Source organism: Apteryx rowi, unplaced genomic scaffold, assembly GCF_003343035.1.
Source record: "Apteryx rowi isolate R43461 unplaced genomic scaffold, aptRow1 scaffold_86, whole genome shotgun sequence".
Classification (NCBI taxonomy): domain Eukaryota; kingdom Metazoa; phylum Chordata; class Aves; order Apterygiformes; family Apterygidae; genus Apteryx; species Apteryx rowi.
This window is the reverse complement of record NW_020451160.1, coordinates 427,018-443,176: the sequence shown is the minus strand read 5'-3', so window position 1 is coordinate 443,176 and position 16,159 is coordinate 427,018. Positions and strand designations below refer to the sequence as shown.

The following is a 16,159-nucleotide window of genomic DNA, read 5'->3' as shown; positions in this document are numbered from 1 at the left end:
TGCCGGGGGCTCTGCCGGGGGCTCTGCCGCCGGGGCCGGGCCTTGCTGCTGCCTGCCTCGAGGCCTGGGGGAGAGAAGGGGCCGGTGAGGGACCGCGGCAAAGCGGCGCCCGGCCCGAGCGGTTTTGGGGGGGCTGGACCCCCCTAGGCGAGCTGAGCTCTCCCCGTCTCCGCTAGCCGGGGCCGATTTGGGCTCAAAGAGAGAAAAATTCCCCTTGAAACCCTTTCCTGCAGCATCCAGCATTGTGCTGGTCTGCCTGGGAGGGGGSACACCCAAAAGGCCGGGGCTTCCCCCCGTGGAGGAAGAGGGTCCCCAAAAAGCAGTGCTTTCCGGGGAAAAGCCCCACTCCCACAGTTTTGAAGGGGGGCATGCAGCGGGGCCGCTCTCCCCGGACACGTCTGGCAGACACAGTCCCTCGCGGCTCCCCCCGGAGCCCGAGCCGCCCCCGGGGGAGCCTTGAGCCTGGGTGGCCCCGGCGCTCTCCCAGGGTGCCGGTTTGGCCAGTGCAGCCGGGAGGGCCCAAATCCCTGCTTGCCCCATGCCAGCAAGGCCAGTGCAGGCTCCCGCTGGTGTTTTCCAGCATTGCAAGGTTCCCCCCGCTCGAGCCCTCTGTGGAGGGTGGAAGGGTGACACGAGTTGCTCCGGACTCAGCCCACCGGGCGCAGAGACCTAACGCTCCCCATTGCAATCGCGGTCTGGGCGTTTGGGCTCGGCCGTCAGCGGACGGAGGCAACGGGGTGGCAGAAGGCCGGATGGGGGTCCGGGCTGCCGAAGTGGAGCCGGGGCGGGGGGGGGGACGTGCCCCAGCTGGTCACGGCGCYGATCGATCGCGTGCCCGCGGGGCCAGTGATGGTGGGCAACGTGCCGACGGCGAGGCGGCAGCGGAGACCAACCCACCCTCCCCGAGCAGGCAAAGGGGCGCGAGGGCTGGGGGGGCTTCGCGGAGCTCCTACCTAGTCGTCGATGGCAATGGGGCAGGAGTCCGGCACCGCGGCTGCGTGGCAGGGAAAGACCAGAAGGCAGGTGGTGAAGGCAGGCGAGGAGGAGCCGGCGCCCGCCGCGAGGGGCCCCGGGCCGGCTCTCCCGCGCAGCCTCCCCGCGCCCCTGCGGGACAGGGACGGGGAAGGGATGGGGACCGCCGCCGGGTGGCACGGCATGGCACGGCGCGAGGTGGCCCCTTTGCACCCTCCAGGGTTTAGCGCCGGGGGAAACGCCAGCACGGGGGCACGGTCCGGGCACACGTGGCACCGAGGTGGTGCTCAGCCACCCACGCGCACCTCTCCGTCCGCTCCTGTCCTGCTTCAAGGGGTCCTTCCCACCTGGGCCGGGGGGACAGGTCGAGCTTGGGTCCCGCTTACTGCCACCCCAAACGCCAGGGGCTGCCTGGCTCCGTTAGGAAAGAGGTGCACCCGTGAACCGGGGCAGCTCGCGCTGGAGAGCGAGGCAAGTTAAGCCTGCCGATCCCGGAGGGGATGGATAATTAAACGGGATCCCCAAGCAAACACGCGCAGAAATCCCGTTAAGAGCTCCATATCGCCTACGTCACTCGAGCGCCACGGTGCCTCGATGCAGAGGTTCAGCTTAGGTCAGTGCGTCCTTGAAAGGATCACGGGGAGCAAGTCACCGGGAGGCTCCAAGCAGAGGAACGTGGCTGCAGCCCTCCGGCAGGGACACGCACACGCTCCTCGTCTCCCTTTTGGGCCAGGACAGCCCCATTCGAAGCCCTTTGAAGGCAGAGCCCCCCCCGTGGTCTCTAGCCAGCCTCAGACCTGTCCTGCACACACCAGCTCCCAAACAGCATCACGGCATGGCTGAGCCCGCTGCAATATCACCTACAGCTAGGACAAGCCACGGATTTAAACCAGCAGAAGCCCTTGAGAGCTTCTCCAGGCCGAGCGGCATCTCCAGCACAGCGGCTGCCCAACTCTCCCCACCTCGGTACCATCCAGGATGGCCCCGCAACCCGCCGCGCATCTCTGTAGAGCTCCGATTTCGCCACAGCACTAGGGATGACCGAGCGTTTCCACTGTGATGAACCACATCCCACACTTTAATTTGTCATAGAAAGCGGAAAAAAAAAGGATCCGTAGGTCTAATCATGGCAAAACCACCACATCAATGCATGGAAAAAGGGGGGCAGGGGGAAGTGATTCTTTTCTTTTTTTAAACTTTCATTAAAATAAAACATGGCCCCAAAGTAAAAATCTACATCATTGCCTGTCCTATGCATATAGTTMCRTCTGCAAAAACAGATGAACCGAGCCCAGGGCTGGCRGGGAAATCCCGCCATGAGTCRCCACGGAAAATYGTCCACGTTTGCCAAACCTGCAACACCAACAGCGAGCTCTGGCCTTTGCCCCTTCCCCAAAACCTCTGCACTAACGCCCATTTTCAGTGCATTTAAACCAGCCCCGCAGACAGCGATGCAGAGCTCAAAATCCAGCACCGCTGGCACAAATGCTAAATTGTCCCTCCAATCCCATCCGTTGCAAAACCAGCGGAGACCAAACGGCTGATGCAGCCTGATTAAACGCGCACGGGGAGACTTGCTCTGGGCGGAAGGCAGCGAGAGGGCAGCTTGGCGCGGGGTAAGGAGGGAGCTGCCTAACGAAAGCAATGGTGCGAAACACCGGCCGCAGCCAGGGAAGATCCAAAGCGTCGGTGTCCCTTCACCCTGCGCGCATCGAGCGGGGCAGGCGGCTACGGCGGGAGGTTTTCCCGCTGGCTCTGCAGCGCGCCAGGCCCGGGGATCTGCTTGCAAAAGGCCRAGCGCAGCTCTCCGCATCCCGCGGGATGGTTCCCTGCTCGCTCCGTCCCTCAGCTCCAGCCCGGCACCGGGACGGCTGGGGCAATAAGGCGGGAGGCGATGCGGCTGGGTTTGGGACTAAGACGAGCCGCGGCGAGCACAAGCGAGCTGGTGTCGGGGCTGAGCTTTTGGGGATGCCCAGGACCCACGAGGGGCGGAGGGGTCCAGCCCAGGGTGGGGGCTACACTGAAGAAGCTCAAAGAAGGGGGGAGGCAGGTGAGCGGCAGCCCGAAGCATCCTGCTCTGCTCCGCGCCGCGCTCCTCTGCCCTCCGAGCCCGGCCCCAGCGGCACCTTCCCCTCTCCGAGCACGGGGCGGCCGCAGGAGGAGACGCCGAGAGCCCGGAGCCGGCCCCCAAGGCAGCGCGGTGCTGCGGCCGGAGGACCCGCAAGCGGCAAAGGCGCCGACCGCGCGGGCAGACGTGGGGGCCAAAGGCTGGGAACGGCTCCGCCTGGCCCCGACGGCCGTGTCCTGTGCTCGGGGCAGGGACTGAGGCCACCGCGGCCCCCGGGGCAGAGCAAAGCAGGATTTGGCCTCGTGCCTTCGCTGTGCTGGGGCCGTTGCGGGAGCAAAGCTGCCTTTCCCTCGTCTCCTCGTGGCCACAACCAAGGGGGACGCGGTCTAGCCTGGCTCGGGAACTGGAAGGGTCCCCGGTGCCGCCGGTGGGGCTGCGCCGCCGGGATGGTCCYGCGGCCGAGCCAGGCACCCTGTCCTCAGCACCCGCCTGCGCCCGGGGCTGTGAACCCAGCTGCTGGCGTTGAACGGTGGGAAGCAGCTACCAGGCACTTGCAGGCTCCTGTTTCTCCGCAAGCATCTCACTGTGGTTCTTTGGAGCGGAAACCACAAGGAACAGGATAGCTGGGAAGCGTGAAGGGCAGCGGGAGGGAAAGCTTTCCCGGAGGAGAAGGGATGGCGAGAAAGGACCTTCCCTGCCGGCGTTTTCTCCCCATATCTTGGCTCTCCAGCACCGGCTGCATTTGCAGAGCCGGTACCCGCCACAGATTTTGCAGCAAGGAGGAAGGCAGGGGCAGAGCTGCTCTCGGCTTGAGCACAAATGTATCGGTGCTGGCTCTTCTAACTCTTTTCTTTTTTTTTTTCCCTCTTTCTGGCTTAAAAAGCTGCTGTTCAGTGCCGCTCGGGCCGAGGGAGAAGAGCCCAGAGGCAGCGCAGGGGCTCCCGGCCCTTCCCCGCCGCGGCCTGYGCCCGCGCGGGAATCGCCAATACATTTGCCGCCTCGCAGCAGCAGCAGCTCTGGGCACGGAGGGGACGCAAGCAGGGGCTGAGAAACCGTGTTGGCACAGGGCGAACATGAACTTCCGCACGGAYGGAGGGGTCTGGGTGGGGAGAGAGGTGGGAAGAAAGGAGGGATGGGGACGGGCAGGGAGGAAACAAAGCGAAGAAAGAGAGGGAGAAAAAGCATGAAGAAATGGAAGAGGGGGATGAAACCTTGGGGCTCTGCTAGCCCTCAGGTGCCTCATCTAAGCTAAGGCTGGGCCACCCACCAGCCTTCATGCGGAGGCCTGGTGCCCATGTCTAAGCCCTTGCTCTAAGACCTTGCTCAGGTCTCCTCCTGGAGGAGCTGCCAAGACTCCCACCAAACCTGCCTCGTGCTCTGCCTGCGGTGCTCAGACCCGTGGGGATTGAGCCAGGGGCCTCGCTGATGATGAAGGAACCGGGCACGTGACAGTGTGCATGCGGGTTCCCAGCACGTCCCTCCCAAGCAAATCCATGCTCTCCAAGCCCTACATCCTGTCCTGCCCGCAGGTGCAGCACCATGTCCCCTGCTCCAGGGACACCTAGATACACCTGGCCCAAAGACCATGGTCTCAGCAAACACCTGGCTGAGGGACCAAACTTTCCACCCAAGCTAGACTGCAACTCCTCCCTAGCCAAAGCAAACCCATGGGGCATCACGGCTGGAACAGGACATCTTGACCTACTGCTGCTGTATGGTTTCGTGCCTGGTGCACAGCCCCGTGGGGGGATGGATGGTGGGACGGTGGTGGGATGGTGATGAGGATGGATGGCGGGACGGTGGTGGGAGAGGAAGCGGGGGGAGGATCAGGAGGGCAGGGGGTGACACAGGGAAGAGCAAGAACTTCCCCCCCAAGCCCGAGTTCATGTTCGGCAGGCGGCCACTCACCAGGTAAGCAGGCCTCAGAGCACAGTTTATTGTCCAGCGCTTTCATGCGTGCGATGGCCACGTCATTGTTATTGTCACACCTCAGACCGAGGAAAGCGCCTGTCCTCTGGCCTGAAAGGGAGTTAACGCAGTTAGAGCGCGCCGGGCCGCGGCTTGGCTTGCGGTTGTACAGGCGGAGGTGGGTGTGCAGGGGATTTTCTGGGTCTTCTCCTCTCCCCCTCCCTCCCCACCCCCTTTTAAACAGGTTAAAGAGATGAAAATGAGGCATCTAAAACAGAGGGGAATCGAGAAGGTGAAGAGCGGACAATAAGGTTGGGCTTGGCGCGTGGGCACGGTCCTAGCTGCTCCTTTCCTCGCACCGGCCGTGCCGGAGGGCGGCGAAACAGAGCCAGGAACCAGGCGTTGCGCAGGGAAAAGGCGGCTAAGAGGTGCTGGGGGAAGCTAAGGAAAGCCAGGACTCTTCCCAACATTTCGTCTTCTGGTGCCCCTGGTCCAGATCAGACACGTTTGCGACGACCAGAACGTGGATGTGGGAAGCTGCAGAGCCCGGGACGGTGCCTTGCGCGACGGCCGAGGCAAGGGCTGCCGCAGCGCTTGAAGGACCACGGCGCTCTCCCAGCTCCTGCCTTGGATTTTAACCCGCCCTTCCCCAAGACAGAGCCAAGTGGAGGGTCTGCACCGGTCCGGGGTCCGTACGAGGCCAAGGCGGCTCTTGTCACCTCCCCAAGCGCCGGCGGCGCAGTGAGCCCCTCCGGCGTTATCGGCGGGGACGTGACAGCCGCGGCAATGCCGGGAGGGGGCAGCAACCGAAGGCGAGCACAAAATAAGCCGTAGCCAAGCTCTGCCCGCGGCTGGGGTTGATCTGGGGGGAGGAATGACGGAGCTGTTGATGGCAAGCAAGATCTGCTTCTTAGCGTGACTTAAGTCGGTAGATCAGCACCCAGGGTTTTTTAYGTGCATCTATTTGATGCAAGACACTAAACTTCGGGAGAGGTGTTCAGCACCAGGCTGAACAGGCCCAGGATCACTTCCCAAGGGGAGACCATCCTGCTCCTGGGTGCTCGGGCTGGAAACTTTCCACGACCGATTGATTTGCTGGTGCCTGATGCAGCAGGATTGCGACGGACCCAGAGTTCGTTTACAGCACCCCACCGAGGAAGGATGGTTTGGGCCCTYGGGGATGCCAAAGACTGTCATTAACAACCTTGCTTTGCACCCCACTTTCCATATTTCAGTCTCACCCTGAGCAAGAACCTAACCACAGGGCAGAGACTATTTTTGCCCATGAAAACACAACGCTGGGGCACGGTGCAGAACCGGGCTCTTGCTTTCCAGATTGGCCGAAGGACAGGGGGGAAAGTTTTGATTTATTTTTTCTATCCAGGAACATGCAACCATGGAAGTGGGGACACTGGGAGCCTCCCTACCTTCCCCCAAGAGTTCCAAGCTGGGAGGTGGCCGATGGCCTGGGAGCAACCGGGTCTTTCCACGGCTCTTTGAGGTGCATGGAAAGGGTGAGAGGAGCCCTCAACATGCATATGGTGACTTGCTAAACCACGTTGAGGACAGGCAAAAAAAATTAATAGAACAGCCTACAGGGACCGGTCTTGTGACCCTTTCCTAGAGAAGCCAGCACAGACTGGGATATTTAAGGGAGAGATTTTCAAAGATGCAAGGAGAGGTCTTCTTGGCAGGGTAAAAAATAATGAGGAGCCTCTTGCCTGTTTGGACCTTTGGAAACGCCTCTGGCTGTAAGCAGAAAGCAGCAGCTGGACAGACAGCCATGGTCGCCCTTGCYGCCCAGACCCCTCCTGCCTCCCCGCTTTGCCGGGGCTGCCCACGGCTGCCGCTCTCCGAGCGCGGCCAGCCTGGCACGCTTGGCCTGTCCCGCACGCTCTGGGGCGCCACGCGTCACCCSTCTCCTGCGGCTGCTTCCCTGGAGAAACACTCCTGGCGTGGGAGGCCTCAAGCAACCTGCACCACGCTACCTCCTATCCCCCCCAGGAGGACGGATCCCGAGGGCAGCTCGCGTGCCYGCGCCGGGCTGGCCAGGGTCCCCGCGGCCGGCTGGCTTTGCCCCGACCCTGTGAGCCTTCAGCGTGGCGGATGCTTTCCCAGTCCCGGGTGCTCCCGAGACGGCCAGCGCTGCCTGGAGATGGCCACAAGGATCCTGGGGAACTGGGGATGACCCGACGCCTGCCCTCGCTCCCCGCGGTTTTGGAGGAGAGTGTCTAACCTCGTGGTTTGCTGCCCGCCCTGCCCACGCGCGCGGCTGCCCGTGGGTGACACCGAACCGGAGAGGAGGGGACAACGATCCGGGGCCTTTTACCGTCTTCCTGCGTGGGAGAGGAGTCCTCGTCCTCCAGCACGTCGTTGCCCTGCGGCGAGAAGCAGCGAGCGTGAGCGGCTCCGAGACCCGAGGTGTCCCAGCCCCATGCTGTCCCCGCTGCATTTCTCCACGTCCCTCTGGAGGAGCCGTCGCTGACTCCGGAGGGTCCGTCCCCAGCCCAGAAAAACGAGCCGGCGTGCAGCATGGCTGGCTGCCATAGGGCGCAGCCGTGGCTGCCTGCCCGCTGCCGGTGGCCTGGAGCCGGGGCGGCACCCGCAGAGCCCAGTCCCGGACGCCGCGGCTCACGCCTGCTTTGCGGGGCCGGGCCGGCTGCCAGCGCCGGGTCCTCACCTCGGCATCGCGTTCCTCGGCCGAGATGCTGATGAAGTTTATATCCGGGGACTCCACAGGTGTCGACTGCGGGAGGAAGGTGGGAAAGAAGCAGAAAAAGAAGAAGAAAAAAGAAATTGGGTGCTGGCAGATTTGGAGGAGGAATTACGTCTCCAGAGGAACCCCCCACTGGTGGTCTGCCCTAGGGTGCAATGGGCGCTGCAAACGTCCTTGCCCAACCCGGGGCCCGGCGGGGTGACGGCGGCCGAGCCAGCCCTACCTCTTCTTCGGAGGCCACGGTGCTGGCCGCCGCTGGCGATGGGAGCATGTCACCCTCCTCCTCCGGGCCGGGAGCAATGTAGGAGCCGGACATGGAGGAGAYGGTGTCGGTGCTGATCTGCGAGTGCTGGCTCTGGGAGGAGGCCATGGACATGACGGACTGAGCCAGGCTGCTGCTGACGGGGTCTGGTGGGAGAGCAGGGGCTGAGCCGGGGGGACACGGCACCCACCCGGTCGCACGGAGACCGCAGGGCCGGCCCCAAACCACGGCGGGCACCTGGCCGTACCTTCTGGAGATGAGATGGTGGAGGAGAGCGGGGTGCCGGTGCACGAGGACTGGTCGATGGCTCCCGATGACGACAAGGTGAAGTTTTCGCTCTCCGGAGTCACGCCGCATTCCTGGGAGAAGAGCCCACGTGCCGGAGAGAAAAGGCCGTTGTGAGGGGGACGGGATGGGGTATATTAGTGGGGACAGAGGAAGGCAACAGACACTTTGGGACTGCACCCACCAGCCACGTGGCCATGGTGGCTCCATCTCCCTCTCCCTTTCCCCATCCACACTCRGGTGAGGACGCCCAGGAGGGGAAAACCCAACTAAACCTGCATGGAGACTGCAGGGCTGAGAAAACCTTCCCCAAACCAGCACCCCAACCTGCATCTTGGCTCATCATCAGCTCATTTTGGAGGGCAAACACCACCTCCAATGGTGCAAATAGGGCTTTTCACTGCCTAACAGCCTGGCCCAGGTAGAGCTGGGGCAGGAGCTGCTGGAYGCTCACCTCCTCGTGCTGAGCTGGAGATTTCCTCGGGGCAATCCTGATCTCTGACTCGCTGCAGGACTTCTCATCGTCCTCTTCGGGCAGGATGGAGGAGGTCTGGGAGATGGATCTAGGTGGGAGGCAAAGCAAAGGGCTTCACCAAACGCCAGCAGGCACCGGTGACCCCCCAGGACACTTGGGACCAGCTCCTGCCTTCCTGACCTCCCCGTCAGTAGGGATGCTGGCACCGGTACTCACTTGGACAGGCTCTTCTTCAGCTTGAGCCCCTGGCTGCCGCAGTCGGAGAGGCGCTCGAGGGGCGAGAGGGCCCGCAGGGGAGGCAGGTGGCTCTCACTGCCGTAGGAGGGCAGCGTCCCYGCGCCGTGGCCGTCCCCCAGGACGCGGAGTGGCAGGGCGGCTGGCGAGGGTGTCAGCGGCCCGTTGAGGGCCTCCAGCAAGGACACCACCTCGTAGCCYGGAGGGATGTTCTCCGAGGACTGGYGAGAGCAGGAGACRRGGGTGAGCCACTTCGCTGCCACCCCTGCTCTGCTCCCAGCAGCGCTGGCACATGCCCTTGAAAAACACCCCCARGAGAAGCCAAAACCAGAGGGTGGACAACCTCCCTGCATGCGTGAGAGCCCCAAGCCAGGTCTTCCATGATCTTTGCTGGCCACAGCCTGGCAAAAACCCCACTTTCTCCCTGCCGAGGGCACGTTTTTCCTTTTTTACCATATTGAACCTGAGTAACATCCGTCACATGGCTGCCTGTGGGGTGGAAGGTGGCCCCAGATCCCGCGCAAGCCCTGAAGCCACCCGTGGTGCAACCAGGTCACCTGCCGCCCGGGCTGGGGTGGGACAAGCTCCACGTGGCACTGACCGAGGGCTCCTCCGAGTCGGAGGTCTGCGAGGCGATGATGGGGTTGAAGCTGGTGGGAGACAGGGGGCCCAGTTTTTTCCTCATGGCTCGGATTTGAAGCAAAGCTCGGAAAGCTGCAAGACGGGGAACAACGAAGGAAGCGAGGAGTGAAACCCCGGCTCATGCGTCAAAGTGGAGATTTAAACGCCCCCCAAAAGCCATCTGGTTCCTTAGGATAGTCACTGCCCCGCCGTGCACCAGCCTCGTGCACCGCTGCGCCCGGGGCTGGAGGTTTAGGCTCTTCCCAAAATGGGACGCTGCGCCATGCTGACCCCAAAGCCCGACCGCGGGAGATGATGGCCCCCGTAGACACCAGCCGCCCCGCCGCCGCCGCCGCCGCCGCGCGCCCGGGCCTTACGCAGCCGGCAGATGGGGCAGTTGTTGGCCTGGTACCGCAGGGTGTCGGCGCACGTGTTGCAGAGGCAGAGGTGGCGGCAGGGCAGGATGAGGGTGTCGCGGACGTCTGAGAGGCAGACGACGCACTCGGCGCTGTTGTCGCTCACCTCGTCCTCGGCGACCTGCCCGGCGGCGAGAACATTCCCTGGCACGTCGTCCCTCCCCAGTGCCCCCGGCACCCCGCAGAGGCGCCTGCCCCCTCCGCAGCCCAAAAGCACGGCGCTGCGGCCGGTACCTTGGAGTCCTGCGTGTTGTACTTGTTCTCTATGCCGTAGATCTCCTGGAGGAGGTAGCTCACGCCGTCCACCTGAAAGCGCCAGCAGGGAGGGGTGAGCGGCGGGGATCGGCCCCCGGGACGCAGGAGATGGAGGGAGAGGCAGGAGCCAAGCAGGCAGCTGCCTCCAGGGAGGCTGCGGGGGCCCGATCTGGAGCACACGACGGGCGCCTGCTGCTCCAGCGGCCCTAAAGCCCCTCTCTACCTTCCCCGGTGGGGAGGCACCAGGCTGTAGCCATCACCTGCCCTCGCCCCTTCTTCATTTGCCGCCCCGGAGCCGGGGCTGACCCCACCACCCCCCGTGAGGAGCCCGGGGCCGGCAGGACACACTCACCACTTGCTTCTGCTTGAGGGGCTTCACGCAGAAGGTGCCGTCGGTGTGCTGGAGGGAGGAAAGCGCACAAGTGAGCGCCCGCCGCCGGGGCTGGCCCGGCTCCCCGGGGCATCGTGGGCTGAGCACCCCGACCTGGGGTCTACGTGGGGCCGGGGCAAGCCCGAGGACCACCACGATGTGCACTGACACCAGCCCATCCTGTAGCAATTGCAACCCACATCTTGCGGTCCAAGCGATCAAGCAGCCGATTTTCCAGCGATGCCCGGCTTTTCCCAGCACCCCGTTACCCAGGCAGGGGCTGGGATGTCGCCCCGCTGGGGCGCACGGTGCAAGGGAAACTCTTGCTTGGTCGGACGCTTCTTGCGCCAGCAAAGAAAGCGTCAAGACCAAAAGCCTCAAAACTGGGTGCCTAAAAATCAAGGACTTTGGGGATATTCCCAAAAGGCAGCAGAGTTTCAGGAGCTGCCCAGAATAGCCCAAGCCAAGCAGTGGCCGAGCCTGGAAGGGAAACCAGCAGTACCGGGGACACCCCGGGCCAGCGCTTACCTTCTCGAAGGTCGCCAGCAGCACGTGACAGTGGCCAATATGCTCTGCAAGACACGAAGAGGCGGGCAGGGCTCAGGGAAGGGCAGACCTGGCGCCCCGGGGCCAGATCCCGGCCCCCGCACRGGCAGCGAGCTGCACTGAGGCTGGGGGGAAGCAGTCCCTGCTCGGCACCCGAGGAAGAGGAGGAGGCCCTGCCCCAGGCTCCGCCAGCTCGGGGCCCTACAGCAGGGTGGTGCGAGGGCAGATGCCTGCAGGAGCGTGAAGCCAGCCAAGGCAGCGCTGGAAAAAGCCAGCCCAGCAAGGAAGAGAGACCTCCCCTCTCCCCCAGCCTTGCCCTTACCATCTCCTTCATCCACCACGGCATGCACCACCATGGGATACACCTCCCGGTCCAGGTCAAAGCCCAGCTAGAGAGACAGAAGGAAGCAGTTATTCGGAAGAAGCAACAAAAGGGGATTTACCCCATATTCAAAACCAGCTGGCTCTCGTCCGCTGAGCTGCTGTACCCAACCCCAGAAGCACTCCTGGGCTGCTGGACACGCCAGGCAGAGCACGTCCCCACGGGGCAGTCCCATGGCCAGGTTGCCCAGCGGCTCCACATTTTAGGAGCATTTCCACCACCGCTTTGAACCTCTGGCAGGTTCCTTCCACCTCATCCCACGCTGAGGGACAGGGCTCTCGTACTGGGTCACCACCACTGACGGACTCTGACACCTTCTCCCGGCCGGTGGCAGACCCCATGCCCGTGACCGGGAGGGCTCGCGCGCCGGCGCAGCCGGGCGTACCTCCTCCTCTGCCCACTCCGAGGGGTCCACGGTGTGCGAGGGCATGCAGAACTGCTGGCACACCCCCCGCTTGTAGTGCACCGTCTCCGACTGCAAGCTGTGGTCCTTGGGGATGTAGCTGTCCGTCAGAGAGAAGACAAGGTTAGTGGCTCCCGGACCACCTCCCCGCTGTTTCAGTCCTGCTCTCTGTCCCCAGCTTGTGGAGACACTGGGAAGATGGGAGCAACCTGAGTCACTTCCCTCCTGGCTGCTTCCCAGGGTGACTGGGGCAAGAAGCCCTATGAAGGACTAAATCAATCCAAGGCTCTCCCGAGGCACCCAACGTGGCACCAAAGGGCCCAAGGCAACCTTGCACCAACCCAACGGCGAAAGGAATGGGGGGAATGATTTCACCTGACTCCAGCTCCGATGTGGAGACAAGAGGGAGCAAGATGGGAATGGGAAAGAGGCAGCTTCGGACGTGGAGGGACGAAGGACCGCGGCTGCACCTCCGCGATGGGCACAGCCCAAGGTCTGGGAGATGGGCTGGGTGTCCTCACCTTGCCACCCCGTTCTGGAACTCCTCGCTCGCCTGGTAGTAGATGGTTATGGCCACGCGGGCGTCCGTGTCGAAGGTGAACTCCACGTTGTAGTGCACCTTCGCCTTGCTGACCTCTTCCCCCGGGGTCTTCACCTCCTCCGAGCACCTGGGGAGCAGCAAGTGTTGGTGACGAGCATCCCTTGGGGACGCCACGCCGCGGAGAGCCGCCGAGCAGAGGAGCCCTGAGCACCCGCGTTGAGGCCCAACGCCACCGGAGCAACCTGTCCCCGGCGTGGAGCAGCCCGGGCAAGACACGGGCTCTGACCGGCGCCGAGGTGGGGCTGGCCCCTCCACAGACACCCCGAGACCAGCACCATCGTCGCTCTCGCAGCGAATAAAAGCCAACAGCCACCACCGTGCTGGTGGAAAGATGCTTTACAAAACACCTCCCAGCACCCCCGGGGCTTGCAGCGACAGACCCCCATCCAGCAGGGGAAACTGAGGCACGGCACGAGGGACCGGCTTGCTCAAGGTCAAGTCCGCAGCCCAAGGAGCGCGGCAGGCAGATTTCAGCCGTAATCCTGAGCCTTCCTCCCTCGGCTGCAATCCCTCATCCTCCCTCGAATAAAGCCCTCGGAAAGGACTGGGGGAGGATGAGAAAGTAAATCACTTCAAAGGCAGCGTTAAGCTCCGTTTAATCCCGCCGGGCTGGAGAGCGCGATGGAGAGCACACAGAAACCGCTGCCTTGGTCGGCCCCGCTGGGTCCCCGCTGCGAACCAGCCCCTCACCCCGGCCCCGGGGCGCCAGACTCACTTAACGAGGCGCAGGGTGTCTTTGCGGATGTTGATTAAGCTCCTGAGGGTCTTCACGGGTTCCTGAGGAGGTGGAGCAGCGTAAGGGAACTAGGATGAGAGAGACACCGGTGAAGACGGACTCCGGGGCTTCGCGCAGCCGCCGGCCTCGCCGGCAAAGCCGCCCAGCCCCGATACGAGCCGGCAGAGAAGCCCCGGCCCAGGCCCCGCTGCAAGCGGACGCACTGGGCAAATCCGGCCGCGTCCCCCCAAATCGCAATACACAGCTTAAATTGCACGAGGGTTGCCCCCCCCCCCCCCGCCAATCTGCCTCTCTTAAACGATCGCAGCTGCTGGGGTCGATCAGTCTTTCGGCTGGGGGGGCTTTAGGGATCACATCCATAAGTGCCGCGCTGGAGCTGGACAAGCACCGTCCCAATTTTTGGCATGGGAACAGAGATGCCCCGTGATCCGGTGACTCCGGGAGGGGGTATTTGAAGGGAGGAGGGAAAAAAAAAAAAAAGGGGAAAAAAAAGGGAACAACCTAACAAAAGGGACAAGGGTGGGGGAGCCAAGCGCATCCCTGCTCCGACGGCAGGTCGCTCCCAAAGCAGGCAGAGGCACGGAGGGGATGAGAGGCAAAAAGGGCACCAAGCAGGCTGCCGGCGGCATCGGCCCCATCCCTCGCTGCTCGAGGCCGGCACGGCCAGCCGCTCACGCCGGGTATTTTTAGACTGCTGATGCAGCAGGCAGAGCTGACGGACAGGGCCGGGGAGAGGGAGGGGTGAAGTCCGTTCTCCGCCGGCACCGAGGAAACGGATACGGATTTTGCTATTTTCCCCCTACGACGGATGGCATTTTGGTTGCGGGCACCGCGGCCAGCGGCATCGATAGGAGGGAAAGGCCGGCGGTTTCGCTCCAAGGTGACCGTGTCCTTCCCGAGTCGCCCGTGGCCACCGCGGAGGCCACCGGGAAGGGACGCCCCGGCGCCGGGGAATGCCGCTCCATGGCAGAGCCACCGCAGGGGGACGCACAGGGAGCGGGAGGCACATCCGTCCCCTCTCCGTGCTGCTGTGCACCCGAGGGAGAGCGAAGAGCCGCGGCGGCTCCGGCTGCCCGCGGGGAGGGCGGATGGACCAGATTCCCATGAAAGCCAAAGGGGCTTGGATGTAAATCCCGTTTTTGCGGCAGGGAATAAGCAACCAAACCAGGTTGCCTGGGTCGTTCCGCCCTTTCCCCACCGCCCCCAGCCAGGGGACGAAGCTCCAGGAGGGCTCGGGGATGGTGAGACCCGCTACGCTATAGGCGATGCCACTGTGCTATAGGCGATGCCACTACTTAAATTACCGAGACCCGCTCGGCTCATTCGTGCCTTGCCATCGGCGACGCCCAGCCGAGCCATGCCCCATACCCTCGGCGGCTGCGTTCGCCCCGAGCTCGGCGGCTGAGCCCCCCCAAACTCAGCACACGGGTGGCAGAAGGCGACCCGGGCTCTCACCAGCCACTCGGGCAAGGCAGCCGGCGGCGGTAAGAAAACGGCACAGAGATGCCGTTGCGCCAGACGGGGGAGAAAATACCCCGTTTGCTCCCGTCGTGACTTTACATGTCCCCCCCCCCGATCCCCCGCCTCGAGGGGCCTTTCGCCGAATTTGGGGGCGGCCTTCACCCACAGGAAGGCGGCGGCCGTTGGGCCGGGCAAAATGAGGAACCTCCGCAGGCAAATCGCCTCTCGCAGCGACCGTTTTGCCGCYGCGGGGCTCTTTCACACCCACGCGCGGGCTGTTTTTGTTTGGTTTTGTGGGTTTTGGGGGTTTTGTTTTTTTTTTTTAAATGAAATTTCCACAAGCCGGATTGGCACATCAGAAAGGGGCTACTCAGAGGAGTTTTTCCGTCCGCCCAGTTTAAACGAGGCTGAGAAACAATAGAAAAAAAACCCTTCACCGCAACCGTTAGGCATTTGAGAACGCTATAGGTGTGCATAGAGCTATATTTGGTTCGGGCAGGTTTCTGTTGAGGTCAAAAAAAACCCCCAAAAAACAAAAAAAACCAAAAAAACAAAAACAAAAGAAATAACAAAAATATTTCTCAGGCCCCCCTGGGCCCCAAAAATCGCCCTCCCRCAAACCCGGCACGTGGGGACGAGACGGCCGAGCTCGAGCGCCGCCGCTCACGTCRAAGCGCCGGAGCTCAGCGGGGAGGTTCGCGGCGACACGGCGGCCCGAGAAGCGGTTCTCCAGGAGCGAGCGAGAGGGGGCTGGTGCTTCCCAACCTCTCAACCGCCTTCGACTCGGTTTGGCGGAGAAGCGAGAGACACGGCAACGTTTCGCYGCTCCCGTGGCACTCGCGAAGGCGAGCGGGGAGGAGAGACGCAGCTAAGCCCCGCACGGCGGAAAGGCGGCAGCAAGAACCCAACCCTTATACTAGACATCAGAGAATCCACTCGGCCCCCGTCTCCTTGGCGCTTCACCCCCCCGCTCCGCCGGGTTTTAGGGAGAGCAGATCTCGCTCCGGAGCCCGTTCGGCCCTATTCCCATCGGGCGGCTCGACGCCGGCCCCGTGCCCGTGCCGTGCCCGGCGGCGCCAGTCCCTACCGCGACGGGGCGGGTGCCCAGGAAGTTGAGGTCGCCGTTCTCGCCGAAGAGGTAGCCCTCGGGGTGCGTCGAGTCGAACTTCTCGCCTCCCATGATGAAGTGGTTGGCGAAATAGCTCCCTGGGAAGGAAACACAGGCACCGCGTGAGCGGAGGGGGCTGCGGAGAGGGGAGGAAGCGGGAGCGGACGAGGCACCGATGGTGGGTGCCGCCGCGGGGACGGGGAGAAGTGGCACCCGGCCCGGGATGTCCCTCTTGGCACGGAGCCGGCGCCGAGGCCGGGCACCACCTCCGCAGCCAACGCGGCCTCCCCAGTCTACAGCAGCCACCTCCGCTGGGCGAAGCGCAACTGAACTAAGTTCT

The 16,159-nt window shown here is 63.5% G+C and overlaps 1 protein-coding gene across 1 annotated transcript; it reads right to left on the bottom strand.

Moving 5' to 3' along the window:
- Positions 1-953: 953 nt before the first annotated feature.
- Positions 954-15,909, bottom strand: RNF157 (ring finger protein 157). The gene is made up of 18 exons (XM_026090468.1): positions 15,799-15,909; positions 13,230-13,318; positions 12,435-12,581; positions 11,896-12,013; positions 11,451-11,517; positions 11,111-11,154; positions 10,565-10,612; positions 10,192-10,263; positions 9,919-10,078; positions 9,522-9,634; positions 8,903-9,141; positions 8,666-8,774; positions 8,174-8,285; positions 7,888-8,072; positions 7,629-7,694; positions 7,278-7,326; positions 4,949-5,059; positions 954-994 (listed from the first exon to the last, which is right to left on the bottom strand). Exons 1-18 carry the CDS (start codon positions 15,889-15,891, stop codon positions 954-956), a joined length of 1,863 nt encoding a protein of 620 aa, XP_025946253.1. The 5' UTR covers positions 15,892-15,909.
- Positions 15,910-16,159: the final 250 nt, after the last annotated feature.